The 26,032-nt window shown below is 50.1% G+C and overlaps 10 protein-coding genes across 10 annotated transcripts; 7 read left to right on the forward strand and 3 right to left on the reverse strand.

Moving 5' to 3' along the window:
* Positions 1-99: 99 nt before the first annotated feature.
* N7484_004441 (ceramidase) lies at positions 100-1,291 on the forward strand (the record flags this gene model as incomplete). The annotated part of the gene is made up of 7 exons (XM_057114861.1): positions 100-149; positions 204-216; positions 293-353; positions 415-555; positions 610-891; positions 947-1,064; positions 1,129-1,291. 7 exons carry the CDS (start codon positions 100-102, stop codon positions 1,289-1,291), a joined length of 828 nt encoding a protein of 275 aa, XP_056975001.1.
* Positions 1,292-1,697: 406 nt separating this feature from the next.
* N7484_004442 (uncharacterized protein) lies at positions 1,698-3,372 on the reverse strand (the record flags this gene model as incomplete). Its single annotated transcript, XM_057114862.1, has 3 exons — positions 1,698-1,874; positions 1,934-3,219; positions 3,279-3,372. 3 exons carry the CDS (start codon positions 3,370-3,372, stop codon positions 1,698-1,700), a joined length of 1,557 nt encoding a protein of 518 aa, XP_056975002.1.
* Positions 3,373-5,669: 2,297 nt separating this feature from the next.
* Positions 5,670-7,151, forward strand: N7484_004443 (arylsulfotransferase family protein; the record flags this gene model as incomplete). Its single annotated transcript, XM_057114863.1, has 1 exon — positions 5,670-7,151. The coding sequence occupies one exon, from the start codon at positions 5,670-5,672 to the stop codon at positions 7,149-7,151; it is 1,482 nt and encodes a 493-aa protein (XP_056975003.1).
* A 1,274-nt stretch (positions 7,152-8,425) lies between these two features.
* On the forward strand, positions 8,426-9,016 carry N7484_004444 (Bys1 family protein; the record flags this gene model as incomplete). Its single annotated transcript, XM_057114864.1, has 1 exon — positions 8,426-9,016. The coding sequence occupies one exon, from the start codon at positions 8,426-8,428 to the stop codon at positions 9,014-9,016; it is 591 nt and encodes a 196-aa protein (XP_056975004.1).
* Positions 9,017-9,559: 543 nt separating this feature from the next.
* N7484_004445 (hydroxyacid-oxoacid transhydrogenase) lies at positions 9,560-11,166 on the forward strand (the record flags this gene model as incomplete). Its single annotated transcript, XM_057114865.1, has 3 exons — positions 9,560-9,981; positions 10,046-10,104; positions 10,160-11,166. 3 exons carry the CDS (start codon positions 9,560-9,562, stop codon positions 11,164-11,166), a joined length of 1,488 nt encoding a protein of 495 aa, XP_056975005.1.
* Positions 11,167-11,337: 171 nt separating this feature from the next.
* N7484_004446 (Zn(II)2Cys6 transcription factor) lies at positions 11,338-13,049 on the reverse strand (the record flags this gene model as incomplete). The annotated part of the gene is made up of 2 exons (XM_057114866.1): positions 11,338-12,918; positions 12,993-13,049. The coding sequence occupies 2 exons, from the start codon at positions 13,047-13,049 to the stop codon at positions 11,338-11,340; spliced, it is 1,638 nt and encodes a 545-aa protein (XP_056975006.1).
* Positions 13,050-14,188: 1,139 nt separating this feature from the next.
* N7484_004447 (HECT domain protein) lies at positions 14,189-18,372 on the forward strand (the record flags this gene model as incomplete). Its single annotated transcript, XM_057114867.1, has 3 exons — positions 14,189-14,385; positions 14,463-18,192; positions 18,250-18,372. 3 exons carry the CDS (start codon positions 14,189-14,191, stop codon positions 18,370-18,372), a joined length of 4,050 nt encoding a protein of 1,349 aa, XP_056975007.1.
* A 523-nt stretch (positions 18,373-18,895) lies between these two features.
* Positions 18,896-19,903, forward strand: N7484_004448 (uncharacterized protein; the record flags this gene model as incomplete). The annotated part of the gene is made up of 3 exons (XM_057114868.1): positions 18,896-18,931; positions 19,048-19,386; positions 19,463-19,903. 3 exons carry the CDS (start codon positions 18,896-18,898, stop codon positions 19,901-19,903), a joined length of 816 nt encoding a protein of 271 aa, XP_056975008.1.
* Positions 19,904-22,053: 2,150 nt separating this feature from the next.
* On the forward strand, positions 22,054-23,672 carry N7484_004449 (uncharacterized protein; the record flags this gene model as incomplete). Its single annotated transcript, XM_057114869.1, has 2 exons — positions 22,054-22,075; positions 22,177-23,672. The coding sequence occupies 2 exons, from the start codon at positions 22,054-22,056 to the stop codon at positions 23,670-23,672; spliced, it is 1,518 nt and encodes a 505-aa protein (XP_056975009.1).
* A 375-nt stretch (positions 23,673-24,047) lies between these two features.
* N7484_004450 (uncharacterized protein) lies at positions 24,048-25,953 on the reverse strand (the record flags this gene model as incomplete). Its single annotated transcript, XM_057114870.1, has 3 exons — positions 24,048-25,372; positions 25,425-25,640; positions 25,701-25,953. The coding sequence occupies 3 exons, from the start codon at positions 25,951-25,953 to the stop codon at positions 24,048-24,050; spliced, it is 1,794 nt and encodes a 597-aa protein (XP_056975010.1).
* Positions 25,954-26,032: the final 79 nt, after the last annotated feature.

Genomic DNA, 26,032 nt, shown 5'->3' on the forward strand with positions numbered 1-26,032 from the left:
TCGCGGCCCTGGCCGGGTTGTTGCAGTTGATCCTTGGAAGTTGACTCAACTCTGCACAACTTTATTGGCATCCCGCCCGTCAGCTTTCTTATTGGGACGATGGAGGCTTCCTCGAACCCCTTTTGGGGCGCCCAAACCTCTTATCTCAAGTAAGTTCGGATCCTGACCGACTCAACCCTAGATTGGCTGTTAACTTGTCTTAGCTTCTGCGAAGAGGTATACCTGTCTTTCTCGGGACATTTGCCTGTTTTTGCCATTCCCTCGACATCTAATACCAGAGTTCTCTAAGTAGGACTATGTGATCACTCGGTTTGTGGCCGAGTTTATCAACACATTCAGCAGCTTGATTTACAGTATGTCATCCCGGGCTTCGGCTATCCCGGAAATGCCTTGACCGTTAACAACTCAATATAGTGGTTTTTGGTATATATGGCTTGGTTCAACTTCGGAACAAGCAACAGGCTGGTCTCCGCCGGATGTCCTACTGTGGTTTGATTGGAGTCGGCCTCTGCTCTGCCGGCTACCATATGACTCTTAAATACCAAACCCAAATGTGTATGTCTTTACCTTTCTAGTTGCTAATGATGTCTATCTTACACTGTTATCCAGCGGATGAGTTGTCAATGCACCTCTTGACAACGCCTTTGCTATATCGCATTCTCACGTTTCAAGCTAGCCCGCAACGTACCAAGATCACCGGAGCTATTCTCCTATCCATGTTTACCATCGTGATGGTTGTTCACATGGTCATGGATGAGTTCGTTGTGCATGCTGCCTCGTTCGGGCTGGCAGTATGGTTGATCGCAAGATATACGATCAAAATGATTCCCGAACAAATCCCCGACCTTTTCCTGCGGAAAAAGATTCAACGGTTTTCGTTCTTTGGCTGCTGTATGTTCTAAGCCAGGAAAGGACTCAAAACACCAATATGACTAACAAGTAATAGTTTGCTTTATCTTTGGCTATTGTGTGTGGCTTATTGACGAATTTTGCTGTGGCAATCTCACCCAAATTCGACACGTAGTCGGTCTGCCCTTGGCATTTTTGTTTGAATTCCATGGATGGTATGTTGTGTGACTCAATATTCGTGCTTGTCAAATATAAATATCAATTTCTAACCGAAAATAGGTGGCATGTCTTTACTGCAATTGGCGGCTATGTGGCTGTTGCAACGGTGGACCTCATTATTTCAGGCGAAGTACACCAAGATCCCACCGATAGCCTTGCCTGGCCGGCTCCTCTCATGGCAAGACTTGTTGAACCGAAACTAGATTTCATGAAACAGAAATGATCCATGAAATTAAGGGTTCTTGGCAGCTCAGTTGCGTCCTCAAATAAGATATGGTTTCCTAGGATGATGCCGGAACATCCAGAGATCTATGTCTCCACATCCGAATCTGCTCGAGGGTGAAGGAGTGACTGTCTCGGAATGCATGCACCTAACCTTGCATTTTCCATCATACACAGAGAAGCAATTATACCTGTATTCTTAGAAGAATAGAGCATTTGGCGATAGACAGAGTGGCGTGCAGATACAGCTTGCTATTTGCGTCGCAGGAAGTGAATAGCTACATAATCAACAAAATTGAGAGCAATACAGAAACTTCAAGACCGATTCTGTAATAATATGATAATCTTATCCTTGGTACGTAGTATCGAGTCAAAAGAAAGCCCCGAAAAAGGGCACAAAAAATCGATCATGCCTTCGAGGCTGGGATGGTGGGTGGTGACACAGGGTGTACTGTTTCTGGCATTGACTGACCATTTTTCTCATCGCCAGTGCGCTCCGCATGCTCTACATCCTCAAGCTTCTTTTCTGCTATTGATTTCCCGCCAAAAACCGCCTGCATCTCTTCCAGAGAGTGTTGCGAAGTCTGTTCATCTAGTTAGCACCGTGCAAGACTATAACCCAACTGCCCTGGTTTGAACATACCTCCTTAAGAACCAGCCACGAGTACCCGACAATCGCAAAGTTGAAAATGGCAAACATCAAAAACATGCGCCATCCGATATTAGTTATGGCGTGTGGAGTAACTTGAGACATCATAAAATTGAAAAGCCATTGCGATGCTGCGCCAACGGTGAGTCCAACCTCACGTGTGCGGCTGGAAAAGATCTCTCCAACGTAAAGCCACGGCAGAGGCCCCCATGACATATTGTAGCTGAATGCCTCCGCATAGGTCATGATTATACAGGCGATGCCTGCAGAAGTGGGACCCGACGAGGTAGTAGTGGAGCCGACTGGGTGAGTGGCCAAGATACAGGCGATAATGAGCATGAAAGAACCCATGGCAAAGGCTCCAGCCATAAATGGAACTCGACGACCGACACGGTCTAGAACGAACAACTGGAACGTACTGACGCCCACAACCTTGACAATACCAAAGCATCCGGTGACGAGTTTGGCGGCACCACCTGCCCCGACAGCTGAGAAAATCTGAGTTGCATAGTAAGCGAGTGAGGTGTTTCCCGTCAGTTGCGCCGAGAGTTGGATAGTGACAGCAATGAAGAGTCGATATCGGTTGGCTGGTAGAAGCAGCTCTTTAAAAGTGAGATTCTCTTTGACCCGAGCCTCTTCTTCAATACCTGCCAGAATCTCCTGGAATTCCTGCTCTAGCTCCTCCGTCTCTTCGCCGCCACGCACCCACTTCAATGACTCGCGCGCCTTCTCCAGCTTTCCCTTCGACGCTAGCCAACGCGCACTCTCTTTCACGGTACACATTCCGACGAGTAACAGCGTTGAACCCAGGAGCTGTAATCCAAGAGCTGTTTGCCACTGGCTAGTACCTGACGCCTGGTCTTTACTGACCGCGTACGTTGTCCAATAAGCGATCATAACTCCCAGTGCAAAGAAAAGCTGGAAGCATGCCCCTAACCGACCGCGAAACTCCTTGGGAGACATTTCAGCCGCGAACATCGGGATCAAGACAGTCGCGGCACCGATGCCTAACCCAGCAATTACACGGCCCGCATAGAAAGTACCCAGCGTGTGCGTGTTGATGACCTGTAGGATTGTGCCAAGAGTGAAAACGAGTGAGCTGATGATGAGACCGGTGCGACGACCCAAGTACGAGGCGATTGGAGAAATGAGGAAGCATCCGAAAAAGGCACCGCCTTGTAGAATCGAAACCGCATTTGAATTCACAGTAGTCTTCTGCGCCTTGGTGTAGTGGCTGTACCCGAAGTCTTCTTGGAATGAGGTCAGGGAAAGAACTCCACCTATAGAAAGTGAGACGCTGTTAGTTTGTTTTCTTGTCAGCTAGGCGAGTAACGCATACTGATGATGCCCGTGTCAAAGGCAAAGGCAAAAGATCCCATGCAGCTGGCCGAGACCAGATACGCAGCCCTGATGAGACCAAGCCTGCGACCCATGGTGTTGGTAACGTGAGAGATCAGAGATGTGAAAAGAAGAAATGGTAAGACAAGTGAAAGTTAGTGGGAGGTTTAGAGGCGCTGTCACCCTCTACAGTATTGTCCAAATGTCTTGTCAGCAGCCAGTGTGCTGGACACAAGATTTCAAAAATCCGGGGTCGGTGAGGGGAAAAAGAGACTTTCATGCTGGATAGGTCATCTGGAAAGATCCCTGCTCTTTGATCGTGCAGCTATCAGTTCCAGCAAGATGGATCAGGTAAACTGTCCGAGCCCCACGCGAGAGCCGAACGGCTCGCAAATGCAAACGAGTACTCCGTTTATGCTTGACCATGTTTATTGATGTTCATTGGTGCACGGTGAAGAGCCAAGCTGATGCGGAGACTGGGCAGCTGAGCACGGGCGCTGATTTGCAGTCGAGCAAGCCCCCGCTCGGCTCTAGAAGCGCAAGGGGCTCCAATAGTGTAATGTTTATGGCTAAATCGATCAAAGTCCAAATCCAAGGTGTTCTGGTGAGAATTGCTCGAAACAGAGTGAGAAAAACCAAACTGCACGAAGATAGCCTGAATGAGACTTTATAATAAGGGTCTCTTGATGGCGTGCTCAGACCCTGCATGCTCAAAGGCTGAAGGATTCGATGGTGTATGGTGTGTGGGGTTGGACCCCGCAGCTTTAACCCCGGACTTGATCTCTGTGGGGAAATGTCCACTTCGAGAACGTCACTGACACCGAACTTCATCTATGGATATTCAAGGTCAGCTGATGTCGACCTATCTTAATGTTCGGAACGAACTGAGCATAATTGTAGACCAGGCCAAAAAAGTCCACCGCTTTGTCTTAACCTTTCGCTTTACTGTAGCCTTTCCGAAGCCTGATATGTCCCCCTTAACCAATACTGGTATTCCGTCACAATGGCTTTACTGGTGAATTGAAGTAAATCCAAGTCAAGTTTCATCGATGACTGTCCACCTTCCTACGCAGCATACTCGAACCTAAAAACCCCGTGTGCACGGATGGAACGTGAGATTGATCAGGCACTCGAGGCCAAAGAAGATGAACGTTTTTGCTTCCCCCCCCCCCTTCCCTTACGTGGTTCTCGATCATGGGTGGGATTTACTGATGTATGAGTAGGCGAGACCGGGGTCAATATACCCCTGATGCCTCAATGTTGTTGGTCACGACATAGCATTTCCCATTAGTTAAGTTGACCGTTCATATGGTCCATAGATACAGGCCATGACTTTGATACATACAGTGGCCAATCCTTATGTATAGTAGGAGGTCCGGTTATAGATGATATGGAGACACTTCGCATACTCATGGCGGTCATCAGCGCTCTCTGGGGCCAGAAATAGCAAAATTTCCTCGATCCAGCCCGGGCATACGATATACATCGAGACAAGATGTCGATATCTTCATCTTTCGGCTCCGACGGCCCGGCAGAAATGACGGGGAAGAATCTTTCTTCAAAACCCGCCACTTTATTCCAAACTTCATACCATGACCGCAGTCTAGCCGATCGCTACCGGGTAATTTCAGGGGCAATGGGATTTATTTTTGCCGCATGTTCCAAAGTTTGGCTTTGAACGGAACAGCCAATTGCGATGCTTTCACTTGCTCCACTCAACGGCACAGCCGGTCTTCAGAATGGGAAAGGGTCTTCGGCACCGCCACTCTACCCCTGATGAATGCCATGCGAGATACCCTGCCAAGAGGATCGGCTAGCTGATCTTCAGATTTTACGCCCAGCGTGTTCTTAATCTCAGCACAGTGGGGCCCTCATGCGGCCACGCTGTAGCCTGGTCAAATGGCAAAGAGCCTTTCCGGAGTACCGCCGGCCCCAACACGGCGAAAAATATGCTTCGGAGGGTGAAACTCCTAACCTGTTCATCGGATACTATTTCACGACGCCATGTTCCACAAACTACGGATAGATGAAGACCTTAAGCGAAGTGACCCACCCAATGACGGCGGCTAAGCCTGTCTATCCAAACTTCCGTGGGGTTTCGATCCCATGGAACAAGAAACCCAATAGACGATCACTTGTTCTGGCGGTTCTGGTTGGATAGATTGTCAATAGCAGCCACTCATTGCCGGCTTAAAGGCAATGATCACCAGGAATTAGGTTTCATGACCGCCGACCGGTGTCTCCTTATAAAATAAGACGCGGCCTGCTCTTGGCTCGAGAAGTAAGCTTTGGATCTCACTCCTGTCATTCATTTATCTCAACTTCTCTACATCTAATTTCGAGCTACGACTTTTTTATACTATATTTTCTCTTCCCTCTAAATCTGTGAAAGATGGCGCCGTTGTGGTATACTGCCAGTAGTGCACTGCTCCTATCAGTCACTGCTGCGGCATGGCCCTACTCCACCTACAAGTCGATTGACTTCCAACCTCCCACTCTCCAGATCAATCAGACCGGCCCAACTGATCCGGGATTGATTTTCCTCGGTCCTCGTGGAGGCGTGCAGCCTGCCGGCCAGGCCGCACTAATCTACGACAATGCGGGCAACTTGGTCTATGAAGGCCCGGAGGAGGTCACCTCCAATTTCATGGTACAGAAGCTGAATGGGTCCGATGTGATCACTTTCTGGGCTGGTGACATGATGGACATCGGCTATGGATATGGCTCCGTCCATATCCTTGACAATACCTACCAGGAAATCCACACCGTTACTTTGACAGGAAACTTCGTTACCCCGGACAATTCAACCAAGACTTCGTACATTGATTTGCATGAAAGCAAGATCACCCCAAACAACACGCTTCTGGTCACCGCGTACAATGTCACCCAGCATGACCTGACTTCGATTGGCGGTACATCATCGGAATGGATGCTGGACAGCCATTTCTACGAAATAGACATCGCCACCAATGAGATTGTCAGCTCGTGGAGTGCACTTGACCATGAAGATGACATTCCTTTGACCTCATCTCACCAGAAGCTAGGCGGGACCGCTGGTACTCAGGAGAACCCTTATGATGCCTATCACATCAACGCCATTACCCCTACCAACAATGGTCACCTGGTCTCCCTTCGTCATATGTGGTCTGGATATTATCTCTCTGAGAACGGAACTGTTATGTGGCAAGTGAGCGGCGACACTGGCGCTGACTTCACTCAAGTGGGCAATGCAAACTTCTCGTGGCAGCATGATATCCGGGTCTTCAACGAGACTGATGAGGGCATGGTCCTGACCTTATTCAACAACGCCAACACTCCGACAAACAGCGAGAGCCCTACCACTGGTGTCAGCCTGGCTATCGATCTCGTCAAGAAGACAGTCACTGGTCTCCGATCACTGAGCGATCACAATGACCCCATCCACTCCGTCAGCCAGGGCAGTTACCAGGTTCTCAATGAGCAAGGCGGCCACGTCCTCATGGCCTACGGCTCCATCTCCAAGGTCAAGGAATATGACGGTGCTGGAAATGTCGTCTTCAGTGGCATGTTCGGTCCGAACAATGCCGTTGCCTCATACCGTGGCTACCGCTTCCAGTGGAGTGCTGTCCCCTTCTGGAAGCCTTCGCTGAATGTTACCCGTACCTCCACCGGTGCCACCGTCTACATGAGCTGGAATGGTGCTACTGAGTATGACACTTGGGCTGTCTACTCGGCTTCTTCGGAGAACTCAACCAACAACCAGCAGATCGCATCGGGCAAGCGCACTGGTTTCGAGACTGCCATTAACGTGACCAATTTGACCACCAACTACATCCAGGTAGCCGCTCTCCAGGGCAACAATGTTCTTGGTACCTCGGATATAGTCTCTTTCTAGGCCGTTCACACTTTCACAGGATGACTGGCCTGTTTAGGGCTTCCAGGGCTTGAGATGACGTTCCTAGCATAACCTTTCACCGGGTATGCTATCCTCTCTATTATAGTTCGTGGGTTGTACCAAGTGGCCCAATGTGGTGTGTCGATGTAACTTTGGTATTTGATCATAGACCTAGAATTTTTTTTTTCTTTTTTTGTACATACTTTTTGTTAACGAAACAATTATCTTACTTCTCACAGTGGATGTATGTTCCTCAGCTTACGTGCAGCCCATGAGTGATTATGTTTATAAGGTTTGTGGCCAAGGACATTAGAATGTAAGCGCCTGAGGTTTTGCAGCGGGGGACTGCTTGTCAGGCTCGGGATCAGAGTCTCTCATGGATTAGAACAATAATTCTCTCAAGGTAAGCAACCACATGAATTATATATTTCTGACAAATTATGGGCAGAGCCGTAATATTTAACTTTATCAAGGAGGTCAGGATTTTGAGGTATACCAACTGTCAGCCATCTTGATTCCACGATCTGCTTTCAAAAATGCACCGCGTGGCTTGGGTTCAGGTGCCACATTTGAATGAATCGCTCGGCTCTGAATGCAATTGAGCTAATTTAAGATGATGGCAGATACTACAAACAAGATTCCAGTCATTCCCCGGATTTAAACAGGGGGAATGGGAGCCACGGATCACGATGCCGCCAGTCAGATGCCACATTCCTTTGATGCAAGGCTGTTGCTGGAGACAACCAGATACACTTGGTCTATGCACATTGCAATTCGGATACTCTGATTGGATGTCGACGGACATTGGGCCTAGATCCAATGTTTTTCAAGCTTGTTTCTCATAACAGAATTTTTCTTAATTCTGAATAGATTGTGAATGCAAAGGCCTTCTTGACCTGTCAATCGAGGTTCCGAGATCATTTGTCTCTACAATTTTGCATCCCCAATGAGATCTATCTGCGAGGAAGTAAAATTCTCAGCGTGTTTTTCATCAAGCAATCGTGATGGCTGATTTTGTTGTGACATTGTATGACTTGAGCATCCCTTCATTGTGCTCCATGAGAGCACTATGTGGCGCCGAGCATTTCCGGAACCAGGATTAGACTGCCAATTAGAACAGAATGTTGCGTTCCTCTGCGCGATGTGACATAAAAAGAAGGAAGAACATCTCCGTAGAAGGATATCGAACTATAAAGTCGACGTTGATCCCGAAATTTCACACCCTCAAGCTCGGTCCTAAAATCATCACCCGGGCAAATCATATACTTACCACCATGAAGCTCTTGAACCTCTTCCCAATTCTCTCTCTGGCTACATTAGCAGCCTCCCATCCAGGGACCAAGACAAAGAAAGACCACGCAGGAATTTCTTCAGGCGTTTTCTCATCCAGCAATGTTCCGTCACCGGTTCAGTCATTTGTCCCCTTCGGAGCATCTAGCACAGCCACCCCTACGTCGAGTGTCGGCCAAGCCGTGGTCAAAAATAATTGCGAATTCCCCATATACATTTGGTCCGTTGGAAGCACCGTTCGGCCCGTGGTGACGACGGACCCCAACGGGCAATATGCCGAGACATTTCGTTATGACTCGAAGAGTGGTGGAATTGCGATCAAAATCACCACTGTGCCAGATGGGCTTTGGCAAAGTGCTCCACTGACTATATTTTCGTACAATCTGTCTGGTGATGGGGAGGTGTGGTACGATCTGTCAGATATCTTTGGTGATCCTTTCAAGGGTTATCCTGTCGTGCTGCAGCCAGCAGAGTCAGCGGAGCCAGCGATATCCTGGGAAAATGGCCAATCTCCTGCTGGTAGCAGTGTTCTTGTACATAGTGCTGTGTCTGATTTGGTATTGACATTGTGTTGAGGGGCTAAGGGGTTATCCCTGGATGGATTCATGAACTTGGCATCGCGAGATTGGACTAGGATGTGACTCAGAAACGTGTAGTTTTGACCCAAGGGTACGATTCAACGGAAAGCAAGTCCATGAATTTGAATGGCAATTGAATGTGTGGTGTACTCTCTCAGATCCCCAATTTGGGGCTTGCGCTTTGTACTGTTCGGGACTGATGTCATCCACCGAATACCTCGGCTGTCAATGGATGATCGAACATGAACACCCCCACAGTATAATTGCTAGAAAAGTGATGCTCTATTGTAATTGCCCAAACCGAGCAAATCCACGGTCCACCTAACCAATTCCTCAGAACAAAAGGCTCCTCAATGGCAATGATGAATGGTGGTAGCTAACCTCGGCCAAAAGTCCGAACCCGCATTGCGCTGCAATCCCCCGCATTTTCCCCACTTCTCCAACTCCCACAATCCGAAATTCCCTTTATCTTCAACCTTTTCCTCACCAGATTGGCCAGTCTAAGGTATCTCATTGAACATACACATACGCACAAAAAAAATGGTCGCTCCTGCAATCCGGGTCGCCCCGTCGGCTGCCAACCGCGCGCTGAATCTACTGCGCACGGTGCAGTACACCCACCCACCTAACTGCCCCTGCCACTCCAATCCCAATCACCACCATCACCATAAGACTCCTTCAATGATGAACAATGTTCGCCGTCATCTGGCGACCCCGGTGGATCCCTCTCGTCAGAAAGAGTATGCTTTTGAAATGGCGGCGTCGAGTATTCGGTTCGGACCTGGCTCCACCAAGGAAGTCGGCATGGATTTCACAAATATGGGTGCCAAGCGGGTTTGCATTGTGACTGACTCCAATGTGACCAAACTTGATGCCATGAAGCAGGCTGTTGAGGGTTTGACCCGGGAGGGTATCCAATTTACCATCTTTGACAAGGTCCGGACGGAGCCCAAGGACAGCTCGTAGGTGGTACCTTGTGACACTAAGCACTGAGATACGCTGCTGACATTGAATGGCGTCACACAGTATCAGGGAGGCTATTGCATTTGCAAAGCCGTACAAGCCTGACGCCTTCCTTGCTGTCGGTATGTGGATAGGACACTCGACGATTTGTGCAGGGGACCACTAACAATCCAACAGGTGGTGGATCCGTCATTGACACCGCCAAACTCATGAATCTATATACGGTTTTCCCGGAAGCTGACTTCCTGGACTTCGTCAACGCCCCACTGGGCAAGGGTCTCCCAGTCACCAAGCCGCTTCTCCCTCTCGTAGCCGTGCCCACCACCGCAGGTACAGGTTCCGAGACAACCGGAACAGCCATTTTCGACCTGGTCGAGAAGAAAGCCAAAACAGGTATCGCGCATCGCGCCCTCAAGCCCACCCTGGGAATCTGTGACCCCCTCAACACTCGCACAATGCCTTCAGCTGTCCATGCTGCATCCGGCCTCGACGTGCTCTGTCACTCACTAGAGTCATGGACTGCGATCCCATACAACGAGCGTACCCCACGCCCTACAAACCCCATCAACCGTCCTGCTTACCAGGGTGCGAACCCCATTTCCGATATCTTCTCCTTGGAGGCCCTCCGCAGCACGGTCAAGTACCTCCCCCGCGCCGTGCGGGATCCTGATGATCACGAGGCACAATCGCAGATGCTTCTCGCAGCGACCCTTGCTGGTGTTGGATTCGGTAACGCAGGTGTCCACCTGTGTCACGGCATGAGCTACCCTATCTCGAGCCAGAATCCTGGCTACAAGCACAATGGTTACCAGGTTGATCACCCCATTATCCCGCATGGTGTGTCTGTTGCAGTCACAGCGCCCGCCGTTTTCAAGTTCACCGCTGCGTCAAATCCGGACCGCCACTTGGCGGCTGCTGCGGCCTTTGGCGTGGACATCTCGAATGTGAAGCGTGAGAGCGCGGGTGAGGTGCTTGGTGCTGCGATTGCCGAGTTCTTAGTTAAGCTGGGAGACCAGCCGCGTGGTTTGAAGGATTTGGGATTCAAAGCTTCGGATGTCGAGGGCTTGGTCGAGGGCACTATCCCGCAAAAGCGAGTATTGATGCTGGCACCGAATTTGAGTGGGGAACTCGAGGCTGAGAGGAGCGAGCTGAGGCGTCTCCTGGAGGAATCTATGGACTACTAGGAATGCTTCTGTTTGGGTGGTAATTTTATTGGTACTTTGTGTATCTGTCACCTTGTAAAAATAAAAATCACATTGAATGCCCCAGAGAAACAAAATTGGGTATCACGAAAGTCGTAAATTGTAGATTGAATGGCACCCTAGAACATCTTAGAGCGTCATGTTATCACTGAATCAACTAGGATCCGATTCCCGTGGCACTCCTTCAATACATTTGATAGGGTCTGCATTCTCCGTTATTATCTTCGTACCCAGAACACCCATCGACGAAGCGACACGATCTAGCCAGATCACCGCACGGGGGTCATCATGGTCCGAAGTTTGAGATGGACCACGCCCCAGCTCAGAATATATTCGAAACGGCAGCGTTGTTGTATCTATACTGACGGGTTGTGGCGATGGTGTACCAGCACTCCCATCGCTCAGCGTGCCTGTCCCTGACCCAGGCGAGAAATCTTCAACGACCCGACAACGCAGCTTGCCTTCTAGACGATCACATAACTGCCCAAGAGTGCCTTGCATGTTCTCTGCTCCGCGGAGAAGCAGTGATGGGCCGGTTTCTGGGAAGATCTCCGGGACGGGGCCGACGAACGTACTCGGACGTCGAGTGATGCCTTGTTGGCGCTGGACATGAGCACTGATACAGGAGCGCAACTCGGCGCATAAGATGTGCAGCCTGCGAGACGTATCCTCAATCCGCTGCATTAAACTTCCAGCGTCATGAAGTGACTCTGTAGGGCTGGAGAGAATGTCCCTGGCTTCGCTGATATATCTTGGACACTTGACTATCTCCATGAAGGCCTTGTCAGAGATAAGTCCGTAGGCTGCCCACTCTCCTGGCTTTATAGAGTCTTCAGCCATAAGCTTAGTAGTGTAATCCTGCCATTCTTCCTGGTCCAGAAAGCAAGGCTTCCCCTGACTGATAGCTGTAGCGACATGAAAGCCTCGAAATGCAATCCAGCACGATCTTCCTATCCCTACAGTGTGCTGACTGGGGCCACGGCTTATCATGAGCCTTCTCACTGCGTCAGAATGCACAACCCAGGCACCCGGAGATGTCTGGGCATACATCTCGTAAACACTCAACATCATAGCGGTACAGAGCATGTTATCAGACATAGCCAAATCACCGATTGAAAGCGCACGAACAATCTCACCCAGAGAAATACCATACATCCTGCGACTAATCCGAAGAAGAGCTCGGTCCTGTGTGAGATGCGCCAAATAAACAGAGCTCAAGCAACAAACCGCCGAATCAAAATACGCATCTTGCCCGAAATTCTGAACAATATGCTCCGCGAAGCCCGGACCCCCGTTTGCGCGGAATAAGTTATGGAAGTACAAAGTGGGGAACGATGCACCGATAAAATCCAGGAACAGCTGTGGCTGTGCGGCTTTGAACGTCTTGCGCACCAGAGACGGCGAGACATTTTCGTCCAGCGCAAGAGTAGCCGAATGCCGGCGCATTAACGCGATCGCATTTTCGCGCACTACCGTCGCAACGCCGGTGCCTCCTCCATCAGTAGGTCCGAGCGCCTCGATCTGCCGTGCATGTGGAGCTGCACCTGCAGCTGCCCAGGCGGGGGTAGTTGCGATCGATGCTGAATTCTGCTCACGGCCTCGTCCCCGAGGCAGAGAGCGGTTTCGTCGTGCGAGACTGGGGCCTTCATCTTGAAATCTGAACGTACGCCTGTATCCTGGACAGGTACGGCCGTATCGCTGGCATTGGGTGCATCCGGGGACCGCCTCGTCGCACTAGTATTTGAGGCCGGACTCTCAGTGGGGGTTCATGTTGGGAAGATTGGTGAAAAGACAACGACGGTTCTCACCTTGATGTGTCTTTCGCGACAGAGAGCACAGCCTGTACTGTGTGGTACACCCACCATGGTCGGGTGTCATGAGCTCAATCAATCAGCATGGCGCTTGGAGGTTGCATCGCAATCTGTCGCTTGATCCTTGCACAACAGATCTCGAGGTCCTCGAGCGAGCTAAAGGGAAAAGTAAATTGAAGAGAATTAAGAATTATCGGGGTGGATTATAGCCGGAGAGTGTCCGTTATTGCGTAGAGTGGAGAAGGTCCCTCAACCTGCCAAGGATTGCCGTTGCGTCCCGCTATTAGTCCACGAAATGTACGAAATCACTAGTTTAAATGGAGGCCAGTCAATTGGCGACTCCCAACTGATATTCCCTATTCTCAATGTCCCTTGTGTATACGTATATGTACATGAGCTTGAGACCAGTAGGTACCACTCGCTGTCAATACCACCTTGAAAACTAAAGCTTCTCATCTTCGACATATCCTTCCAATACACTCTTCGACATGGATCTACATTAGGCACCTTTTCTAGCCCATCGTACATAGCAAGACCCGCGAAGGTCTCGTATTGGTTATAGTTCGAGAGACGATTGGTTAAAATAAGGGTGTACAGCCATGTAACTCCAACTACCTTCACATTCCAAGCTAGTCTGCGGAATAGTGTGAGTAACATGGTGCCTGGGTACGTATGCGATGATATGATTTTGAATTTCGAGTACTGCGCCTTGCCGAGTGCGTGGTACTCAACAAACTCTGCATATTGTGCAATTGACAGTTCCCATGATTATCTACTTGCCTTGAGTGTGACCTCACCATTTGTCGACCACTGACAGCCATAGTGGCGAATTAAGCGATGTCACTACCAAGACCAAGAGGAGTCTAAATGAAAGCCATGGAGGCGCTATTTGCGGGAGATTCAGAACAAGTCCCTTGCTTGTCTAGATCTTTTTCTTCTATGTCGTATTTGGGTTCGGAAAGTATGGAAAGTAAATAGAGCTGCATTAATTGTTTTTCCGATCCTCTGGTAGTTGGTGCCCCAGGCATCAAACAGACTCCGGGGCAATGATATCAGTCAGCGAGAGCCTCCGCGTTTCCCTCTACTCGCATCGTCGAGATCTTTGAGCCAAGACCTATTCATTTGCCCCGAAAACGCCTTCAAGCCTATCGCTGTCTACGAATTTGCCCGGGTATGCGACAGGATCCTCTACGATGACCAGGCTCCGCGGAGCTTCTCTCGATTCCCCAAACTCCCAGCCCGGCGGCGAGCGACAGTACTGTCGGGCCAAAGTTCCCCAAAACGCGCCCGACGTCATTGTTCAGAATACCATCGAAGTCTCAGATTCCTCACGGGTGCTGCCGTGGTACCGAGATGAGCGAAGACGACGATTCAACATACTAGTACGAAGGTGAGTGTCAGTGCTGGGCTCTGAAGCTTCGGACATCTTTCAATGAGGAACAACCCTGACCAATCTCTTGGACATAGGTATAAAAATCAGCTGCTCCATGGCTGTGATGATCCTGGATGCCGAACCCCGACATGCGCGAGTCGCCGTCGCCGCGTCAGCGAGGGCCCATATCGTCGATACACTGAGCTTAGTGCCCGAACTCTTGCCTGTTACCTCGCCAGTCTAGACGATGCGGAGAGCGGACTTTGCTGCAATACCCCGAAGATACCATCTGAGCTGACGGTACAAGACTACCACCGTATTTCCCTGCAACGGTCTCGTGCTATCCAAGCCCAGGCAGCCGCCGCCGCCGCAGCCGCCGAAGAGCAAAGCAGTTTCCTTCGCGGTCGAGACCCTGAAAGTGGCAATGCAAGTAAGCAACAAGTGGATGAATCCAAGCCGGTCGGCTCGTTCAACAGGGTTGATGATGCGGGCTCGTCGTCTTCCCCAAGCGGGTACCCCGGCGGCTATGACTTTCAAGACCTTGACTATGCTGCTGAGCAGCCTTTAAAGGATCCGAAATCATTCACACAGAACCTATTCGACACAATATCGCTCCGAATGGTTGAGTGGCTTCCGCTTCGTCGAACTACAGACTCCTTTCAACCCAAGTCCAAACAGCCTATGCTACAATCGGGCACGGATCAGTCCCATCCTGGCAAAGAACTTGAAGCACAACATAGGGACTTTGAAAAAGCAAAGCCCAACAATCACAAACCCGCCCCGTCACTGGTACCAAATCAGCAACCACGCACCCCTTCATCGCGAGCATCAGGAACCCAAGCCTCGGCCGTCGAGCTGAAATTCCAAAACCAACATGTTAAGCGGCTTTCATTAAATGAGATGGATCATTGGCGACAAACCACACGCTCTGGTCTAGAGGAGAAGAAAAAACCTGAATATACCAATAGAAAAGTGTCTGTGAATTCGCACATTGCTTCAAGCGATTTTGCTAGCATGCCTTCCCCGCCGGCCTTGAAACATCGACCCCAAAAGCATCGGGGCCGAATTGGCGAAATGGAACATCCCAAAAAGAAGGAACGTTCCAAGAACCAGCGTCGTGTCTCTTGGGATAGTGAAAAGGTTCTCAACCAGGTCCCTCGGGAAGAAAATCCTGGAAATCATTGTCTTCCACCTTCACAGGGGGAGCCTGACAACGCATCCCCAAGCAGCCGCAAAGTCAAACATGATTTACGTCACCGCTCTTTAGATCAGACTCCATTGGCGCAAACGGTGACTCATTTCACTCCAGACATCATTCATGGCCTTGGCCAGATCATGGTCGAATCCTCGGAGGAAGAAGAGACCTGGAAAGAAGAAATGGATCATATTCAGTCGACGGGGAGCTTTGATAATCCAGAGTGGCGATTTGCTACATCTCGCCAGCGTCAAGCATATCCATTTGTTTCACAGAGTGTTTTCTTTGTGTTCAGCAGTGCCAGACACATCCTGTCTTCTTTTGGAGTGGATGAAAAGGGGCCACCTGCATGCCCGCAACGAGCGACGGATCATCGCCTTGATGTTTCAAATCTTCGGGGTTCTTTACAACATCTTTTTACCATTTGTCCATGGGACATCGCATTGCATAGTCTGTGGACCACTTTAGACCACCTTTTTGTTCCGCCAGGTGACTTTTCCCCTTCAACCCGACCGTCGCGTCGCTCTTCGCGCAGTTCAACCATGACAGGTCAAAATGGACCACCGCCAGTGGTTCGACGACCCTCCGAGTCAGTAAGCGATGAGCATCTGTCCGATGTGGATGCTGCCTATATTGCCACTGTTGCCCTCTTCGTATTGGTCAGCTCCATTCCAGACATTGATGTACGGACCTGGCGTCAGATCCTCCAAATGCGCTCTTCAGGGAGTGTAGCGTCTGCTGCGGCCATGCAAAAGTTACCTTCAGGCCAAGTCCAGCAGGTCGTCGAAGCGACCGATAGGCTTGAACATGACCTTGCGCTTCGCTTGATTAATCGCCTCGTTCGCGCCCTTACTGCTCGTCTCGCATACCATGAGATATCCAAAGCACGTCAGGTCTATACCCTTGACCTTCCGAAGCAAAGGGGTGTCAGCGTTCTCGATCGCATTGTGGACCATCTCAGCGAGCACCATACCGTTCAACAATCGGCTGCCGATAGTTCGTCTTATCAGCCCACCAGCCCTGCGCATGTCATGTTAGAATGGTTGAGAACTCTGTTCTTACGAGAATGGGATGGCAATCCCGAAATGGCTCGCAGCAGTGCCACCGGAGGTGTAGTACAGATATTGGCTTTAATGTACAGAGAACGAAATAGGCTGGGCCTATTTCCCGAAGACTTCCATACTCCGATTCTCGCAGAGCGGCTGGACCCTCTTGAGATGCCCGTGGCATGGGTAGGCAGCCTCCCGAACAACCGAACGATGCATCTCATGTCATATTCCTTCTTATTCCCACCTTCCTACCTCGTCATTTACTTCCGAGCTCTTAATTACTCTGCTATGTCGAAATACTTCGAGGCTGCCATGACCACGACCAGACATGTTACCCAGACAGCCTATAGCAACGCCATCAACGTCACCGATGACTCTCCACTCTTGCAACGGATGAAGGTTTCCATGTCAACCTACTTTGTTCTCAATGTGCGGCGAGATAATATCTTGACCGATTCCTTGAACCAATTGTGGCGACGAGAGAAACGAGAGTTGATGCGGCCACTCAAAGTCCAGATGGGTATGGATGAAGGTGAAGAGGGCTTGGACCATGGCGGCGTTCAACAGGAATTTTTCTGTGTCTTGATGGCGGAGGCCCTTGACCCGTCTTATGGCATGTTTACTATGGACAGTCGACACCGCATCTCCTGGTTTCGCCCCTGCTCCCTGGAACCGCTATACAAATTTGAGCTTATTGGCCTTTTGATATCCATTGCCGTATACAATGGCATCACTCTTCCCATCAACTTCCCCATTGCTTTTTACCGCAAGCTTTTGGGAACCAAGGTGAAGCACTTGGATCATATTCGAGATGGATGGCCAGAACTCACTAGCGGTCTCGAGGCGCTTTTATCCTGGACAGATGGTGACGTTGGTGATATCTTCATGCGCACGTATGAATTCAGTTTTGAATCGTTCGGCGGCATTGAGACAATTGATATGCAAAAGGTTGATCGCGATGCCGCCTGGCCAGTTCCAATCAAAGCTACTCGTGCCAATCATGTCGCAAAATGCTCAGCCTGGGCTGATGCGTCTCAACGCTGTGACCCAGCAGGAGCGAGTCTGAACTCGTCCATGCTAAAGGAGACAACCGATCCGCCTCCCTCGTCGGCTTCGGGTGAGACGGCCGAGTCTATCCCCAGGTCTTTGCCGCCTCAGTCTTCTGCTCCTCCCCCAGAAGAGGCCTCTTTGGTAACAAATCAGAATCGATATCAGTTTGTCAAAGACTACATATTCTGGTTGACGGACAAGTCTATTCGGCCTCAATTTGACGCGTTCGTACGCGGGTTCCACACCTGCCTTGATCGGTCTGCCCTGTCGATATTCACACCCGAGGCTTTGAAGACCGTAGTAGAGGGTCTGCAGACGATCGATGTAAAGGAGTTAGAGAACCACGCTCGTTATGAGGGTGGCTTTGGACCGGACCACCGCGTCATTCGGGACTTCTGGAATGTGGTCCAGCAATACTCGGCAGAGAAGAAAGCGCAGCTCCTGGAGTTTGTTACTGCAAGTGACCGCGTCCCTGTCAATGGAATCTCGAGCATCATGTTTGTGATCCAGAAAAACGGCGTGGGGGATATGGTAAGTTCTGTGTTCTTTCGCTACTATTATTGTTTTTGACACTGACTGGTCTCCCAGCGTCTTCCGACTAGCCTCACATGTTTCGGTCGATTGTTGCTCCCGGAGTATTCCTCAAAGGAAGCTTTGGTGGAGAAGCTTGACAAAGCACTTGCAAATGCAAGAGGATTCGGTGTTGCATGAAATGATTATACTAGGGAACGGATCTATACATACCCATTTTCTTGAACAATGCATTAAGAGTTACAAACAGCATTGTACAATATCCAAAAAAGTTCTCGGTTCAATGTTGCCAGGTATATTCGGTATTTTTCGATAGTAAAAGATATGAAGGATGTTCATTTGTAATGCACGAAATGAAGAGCGAATCAGACTTGAGTGAGTGGCCCTCGGCTCCAGTCCTGTGGCATGGTTCGCCATTACGGCGTGGCAATCACCAGGTTCAAAAGGCGGAGTGCTGAAGTCCGGGCTGTCGATCTTCAATTTCTCCATTTCAATTCTCTTCTGTATCTTCTTTGATTTGCGATCATACCCTGCACTGGTACCATTCATTTCCTGTAAGGCGATCCTCCCCGACCCTGCTGTTCCCCCCACTGCCCCACGTTTCTCCGATAAGAGTCATCGGGGTCCACGACCTCAATCCAACGGAAGTTAACAACTCGAAACCACAGCACGAAAGTAAACGTGCCAATTCTCTGCATACATCATGGCGCCAACCATTCACTGTGTTCGCCACGCTCAGGTATGTGCATATCATGCCGATCATCGGCATGCAGCTTCTGCGACTTCCCCATTAGTAACCAGAGATCCTTGGGGTTCTGTGCATCAATTGATCTCTAACATGCTTTACTCTTATAGGGCGTCCACAACCTCTGCACCGCAAACCATGTTATCCCGGATCCGCTCCTCACAGACCTTGGCCATGAGCAATGCGCCAAGCTTCGGGAGGCCTTCCCTTACCACGACAAGATCGACTTGGTGACGGCCTCACCTCTGCGCCGCACCATCTACACTGCCCTAGAAAGCTTCGAGCCTGTTTTCCAAGCTCACCCGGAATTCAAACTCATCGCCCTGCCGGACCTGCAGGAGACCTCGGATGTGCCCTGCGACACCGGCAGTGACCCCAAGGCACTACAAGAGGAGTTTGCGGGCAAGAACGTGGATCTAGACATGGTTCATGAGGGCTGGAACAGCAAGGTGTGTTTGCTTTAATCCCCTCTCGAGCCTTATATACACGAACTTTTGTATTCCTAACCGCTTTGATGTACCTCAGACTGGCCACTATGCCCCAACCAATGCAGCCCTCCGAGAGCGCGCTCGTGCCGCTCGCCGCTGGCTGAAAGCTCGGCCCGAAAAGGAGATTGTCATGGTGACGCACGGCGGATTCCTGCACTACTTCACCGAGGACTGGGAGGATCACAGCCAGTACCAGGGCACCGGATGGTCGAACACTGAATTCCGATCCTACACCTTCTCCGACGAGGAACACAAAGATGATTTGGAGGGTCACGCACTCAATGGGGACAATGCTACGCTCGTCGAGACTATTGATTCGCGACAACGCCGTGGCAAGGTTGGTCCCACTCCGGATCGTGCACAGCAGAAGAAGCTATACCAGCTTGGTACCCAAAGCTGGAATGAACAGCTTAGCACGCCGGAGCAGGACTCGGCAAAGGTGCCTGAGGGTGAAGAGGTCAATGGGGTGCGAGTATGATTGGTTCTTAGACGTTGTTATTATCTCAGACATTTCACAAAGATCATTAAGATGCGGTAGATAGATTGTGATGCATATAGATCAAAAGCATTTCAAAGACTTCATCTATTCATGTAGGTAGCCGCTCAGGCTGTGCTTTGTCCCTTTTGTTGATCTTTTGTTCCGTCGCCGATTCATTGTTCATCCCTTGGTCTCGTCTAGGGTTTTGGTTTGTCTCGGGGTCAAATAATGTGACAAAGACCCGAATTATCCTTGTAGCTTCAGGTTTCATCAAGTGTTGGAAACCTTTCAAGGTCTCTACTTTACAATATATGCCACCTCGAACTCGAAATGGGCACAGACTAAGTTGACTAGGATACACAAAGGCTACTCGGGAATAAAGCCGTTGTCGAGCTGGTGCGAGGACATCTATATAATATGCCTTTACCCCCGTCGAGAAGGGTATCAATCCACCAGCACACAATGACATTGTCTAACTAAATGCCCTCGGCTAAGTCCTTGACTCTTGCATTTACCAGATACAGAGACTGACATTGATAAATAGGGCCTTTTCCGACCCAAGTTCCTGCTCATGCGAATTACTTCCAACTGCTGAGGTTGCTAGAGAAAATGCCTTTGGCTGAGTATTGTTTCCCGAATGACCCCTTTGCAATAGCTAATGTTGAATCCCAGGTCTCATCGTCCTATAAGATGACTGTCTTCAGAAGTTTACATTGATCATATTAGATCCACTGGCTGAGTTTCTTGACCCCAGATAGGATCACTGCACAGCTAACATGATGTGTAGGTATTATCGAGGATTGCGCTTACCATATACAAGATATACTCTTAGCTAGGTACTCCATCCTTGCCAGTCCCATTAGAAAATTAACATACTATTAGGCATTATTGCTGCACTCGTGGACAGGTCATTCATTCCAGGTTTGTCTCGCAGAGTAGGTCCCTCCCTCCTGAGAAGGTTGATTTCTATCATTCTCTCGAAGTACAAAATGGTCCGTTTACTAACGAGTACTAGGCGTTCTGCTTTATCGAGGTCTCTGGCACCGGCAGCCACAGTCTGGACAGCTTGGAGGCTATAAGATTATCTAGGTCAGTCACCCCATCTGTGGCCAGATGTGATCATCGAGACCTTTACGAAGCGACGAAACAACCAGTTGCTCTCGCTCGACTCTTTGAAGATATTCCTTGACCAGGTTTTCTGGACTCATCCTTGAGACTATGGAATGTAGATTGACATGTTTCAGGTATACCCTACCCCCATTGTCTGAAACAGCCACAGGCTAGATCACTTCAGGCAAGCCTCCTCCCTGTCTTTGCTAATATTCATAGTAAAACCAACGCCTTCATTTCTCTTTGAGAATAACAGAGTATATTCAAGGATCGATAACCAATCCAGCCAAGGTACACGGTAGGTCAGAGCCTCGCTAATGTTTTCCATGTAGTTTTTATCGGATGAAACTTCGAAACCAAGATCCACATCAGCACAGACGCCTTGGTATTGTTTGCCTTCATCTCCGAATTCCCTTTGAGAAGTGGTGGATACTAACTGAACCAGGTTCATGCCTTATTGATGAAACGCCATTAACCCTTCATCAAGTGAGTCTCCCTTCCTATTGTTGCTGACATCATATCTTACGTAGGTAGATTTCCAGAGCTCCAGCCGGAGCTATGATATACGTTTCTCTGATGAGGATGGCGTTGAGAATAGGTGCCGAGGCGAGTCAACTCCGAAAGTGGCTAAAAGCTAATTCCACAGATGCCTGGAACTGAGGGGTTATATTGGGATGAAGGCGCGGGAAGCCATGTGGGGAAAGGTGGCTTAGAAACGTCGGGTAAGCCTGCAAGGTTGAATCGATCTGTGTTCTAGAGTGGGCGCGGGGGATTTCTAGAGAAGCGCCTTGCTCGTGTCCGGGGATCCTGTGTAGGGCCATTCATAGGCAGCGGTATTCCCTGCATGATATGCATACAATCCGCTCAAATAGCATAGCCGTGGAGGTGCGGAATCCTGGTGCCTTTTAAGTATAAACAAACCAACAAATCAGGGCCCAAGGCCTATTTTTAGCTGCCGATCACTTGCATCCACGCAAACTCCTTCCTTCCCTATATCTCTCTCCTTTGCCCTCCCCCACGTCTTGTTGGAATAGGGCAAGATGCTTGACGAAAATCTGCCAAGTATGACTTCCCCATATACCCTCGTTCCCCTGGTTCCCCTGGTTCCTTTCGAAACTACGTCATCGTCCCCTCAACTGTGCATACACTGACTCCACCCCTAGCGTTCTTCTTGAAGAACAATTCGCAGACCCCTCAGCAGAGTACTATCTACCATCGCCAGCATGGAAACGAAGCGGAACCGGCATATACCCTCAAATACCTCGATCCCACAGCCATCACCTCGCAAAACCGCTATGGCGTCGCGCTCTACGATCCCTACGTCCCGGACATCGTCTACGGCGAAGTCGCCGTGAGTCCTGAATGGACACAACCAAGCTTATCAGCAGATGCCATTCGAGCCAACGGCGGCACCGCGCCACCTCCAGAGCCCATCCTCCCCACCGAGTTCTCCATCCAACTCTACAATCCCGATCAGCAAATCGTGATCCGTCACCAGCCCAAAACGTGGAACAAGCCAGCGCGGTGGGAGTTCGAGATGCCACAGCGCTCATTCCGAGTTCCGTCGGCTTCTACATTAGATCGGACGCAGAGTGATCCTGCAGCGGCAGACGTGACTCCAAAGTTGCGCTTCAGTTGGCGCAAAGATGGGAAACTCTCCAAGGATCTCTCATGCTTGCTCCATGGGAAATCTACCACGGTCGCGGAGACGAAGAACAAAAGTCGTGAGCCGGATATCACGGTCGCCATCTTCCAGGGCCTTAAAGAGCTGACACTCTACGAACCGAATCTCTACCGTGTGGAGATGGAGGACTTTAAGGGCTTGGAGGTCGTGTTGTTGCTTGCGGCGGTGGCTATCCGCGATATTTTCTTCGGTCCAGCCAAAGAAGCTTTCCACATCGTCCCCGGTGGCACTACTGTAACAAACGGCAGACCGCAGGCGGCTGTCCCTGGTCGCAAGAGCCCGAAGGCGCAAGCTACAGGCGCCATCCCAGCTCGCAAGCCCGAGCCCGCACGGCCCTCTATTGCAAATCCCCAATCCCCTGCGCCGCAGGCACGACGAAAACAGGACGAGTGGGCGGCACAAGAAGAGCGCAAAACACAAGAACTGCTCGCAGCGGAGCGACGAGAACAGGAAAAGGCTCGACGTCGAAAAGAGGCCGAGCTGGACAGCGAGACAAAACGTCTACAAAAGCTGTATGGACAGGAAGAGCAGCGAGTTCGACTACAGCGCCCCAATCCATCGTCGTCCTCACGTCCAAATCTTCCGCTTCGTCCCAGCGGCCCATACAACTCGCATCAGTACTCCCAGTCTCACTCCTATCTTGCATCTCAACCCCCGCCACAACCTCCCCGCCAGACTCGTCCGCAATCATATTACCCCCAAAGCCAACCGGCTCCTACTTTCGCAAGTAGCCCATATCTTCAACATCCTGCTCGCCCTGACCCCCGATCACAATCTACTGTCAGTTTTGCCCAGCCTCGACCACAGTCTACGGTGGGGCTTTATCAGATGCCTGCTAGTACTGGGGCTTTGCCTCCAGGACAGCCACCTCGTCCTCAGATCCAGCCTAAGAAAAGCAGCTTCTTTGGGTTTAGGCGGAAGGAGGAGGGCAGCACACCAAATAAGTTGGATAAAAAGCGGAGTTCCATGTTTTGATCTGATTTTGATTCTTGATACCCTGGCATTTCCATTTTATTTTTTCTTTAGCATTCTCGGGGCATTTTGGCATGCATCCACGGGTTTACGGTTATGGTTGTATAAAGGCATTTGCATTGAACGAAGCAACATTAACTTACGAATTGCCAAATCCAAAACAAAAAACTACTTATTACCATGAGGAAACGGGTAAAAGTTGAAAATAATGACTCGTATTGCTTACATTCTACCTGGTACGTGCTCGTATAAATAGAATCGCCATATTCCACGGCCATCTCTGCCATGGTTGAAAGACAGGGCCTACCATAACTATGTGCGTCGTTAAGAAGAAAGAACGTCATGAAACTTCGAATACCTACCAATGGAAGGATAGTCTCAGAGGGTCACGGTAGAGGCAGTGAGGACTCCGCTCTTCATGACCAAGTCTGCAGTTACCTGCGGTGGAACCACTCGATCAATCCCCAAGATCATGAGAGCCTCCTTGTTACCAGAGCTTACGTCCTTGGTGGGCTCAGCTGTGCCCTCTCCAGTGGATTGTACCACGCTGGGCTCTGCACTGATTGTCAACTTTGGAGAAACAGCTGACACAGTCATGAAGTTGATGTTCACACCCTCTCTGCCGAGGATACTACCGACGACACCAATCTTCCCTGGCGAGTCGTAGTTCTCACAGATTAGAAGAGTTCCTTTTGCTTCAAATGATGCCTCAAATCGCCCCAGTCGCGTTATCAAAGGCTGACCACCAGAGCAAGTCCCTGAGATTATTCGCTGGTGGGGCACTTGAGGTGCCTCCGCAGAGCTATCGGTCATGCTAGGTGCTCTAGATGTTGCACGGGATGACGGTCGTGCGACAAGGGTGATGAGTGACGAGTACGATGATTTGTCTTCGGGGTCTCGAGAGATCTGCTCTGACACAAAAATGCCACGCTCACGGGCCACCAGCTCAGCGTTAACAATGTTGACGTTGAATCCCTCCACACCACTAATAGGTTCGAGGAGACCTTTGATTAAGGCCGCAAACAGGGGCTTGGTGTTATTGATACTGGCCACTTCTCCCCGATAGATAAGATCAAATGTATTGCGGGCCATGGATCCTCCAGGCATGGAGGCATAGTGTTGAGTGTATAGGCTACCCATTTTCTCCACCAGGTGGACAAATGGTTGAAGCTTCTGATACTCCTCGGGCAGGATGAGAGGCGCATTTACCGCACTTCGTGGAAGCGACCCCTTCAGAATATCCAGTACCTGTTCACATACATCCACGGATACATTCTCTTGAGCCTCCACAGTAGATGCACCAAGGTGTGGTGTCACAACCGCCCGCGGATGCGCAATCAACTTTGCTGCACTGGACTCAGCATCTGGTGGCTCTGATGTGAACACGTCGATAGCGGCTCCAGACAAATGTCCCGAGTCCAGAGCCTTGAGCAAGGCGGCTTCATCGATAGTACCACCCCGTGCCACGTTGAGGATACGAGAACCAGGTTTCATCTGTGCCAATTCCGCATCGCTTATCATTCCTCGTGTTGACGCAATTAGTGGCGTATGAATAGTCAGGAAATCGGCAGATGACAGAAGCTCCGGCAATGACGAGACTATAGTGACAGAGGCAGCAGCTGCCGCTGCAGGGGACGCATATGGATCTAAAGCGTGGACAGTCATGCCAAGACCCTTCGCAACACGAGCTACGGTCAAGCCCACTGTAGAGAAAGTCAGATATCGTGTGCGAAGGTAAGAAGCACAAAGACTCACCTTTTCCTAGACCGATGACCCCCAGTGTCTTTCCTTTCACCTCCACTCCAACAAATTTACTGCGTTCCCATTTTCCATCCTTGAGGCTGGCACATGCCTCTGGAATCTTTCTTGCCATTGACATCATCAACGCGATGGTATGCTCGGCGGCGGCGCCAATGTTGCCGGAGGGTGAATTGACTACGACAATCCCGAGCTTTGTAGCCTCTTCCACATCTACAGGAAAGAATTAGTCAGAAGTCAAAGTGCGTATTGGCTTTCAGTGGGATAACTTACCAACGTTGTCAACGCCAACACCGGCTCGAGCAACGACCTTCAATTTTTTAGCTGCTTGCAATACTGCCGCGGTAACCTTAGTTTCTGAACGGACGAGAAGAGCCTCATAGTTGGGGATGATTTCAAGCAATTCTTCCGTTGTCAAGCCTTTGCGCTCATCAACATCCAAGGAACTGCGCAGCAGAGCCAAGCCATCTGGCGAAAGCTTCTCAGGCACGAGGACCTTGGGCGAAGCTTGTTTGAACAGGGGCATTGTAGGTGAATGATTCTTCGAGTCCCTGAGAAGTCGCGGGAATTGCAAAGCTAAGGTGAAAGCAATTTCTCACAAGTAC

This window comes from Penicillium longicatenatum (assembly GCF_028827895.1).
Source record: "Penicillium longicatenatum strain IBT 33135 chromosome Unknown contig_2_segment0_segment0, whole genome shotgun sequence".
NCBI classification, from domain to species: Eukaryota; Fungi; Ascomycota; class Eurotiomycetes; order Eurotiales; family Aspergillaceae; genus Penicillium; species Penicillium longicatenatum.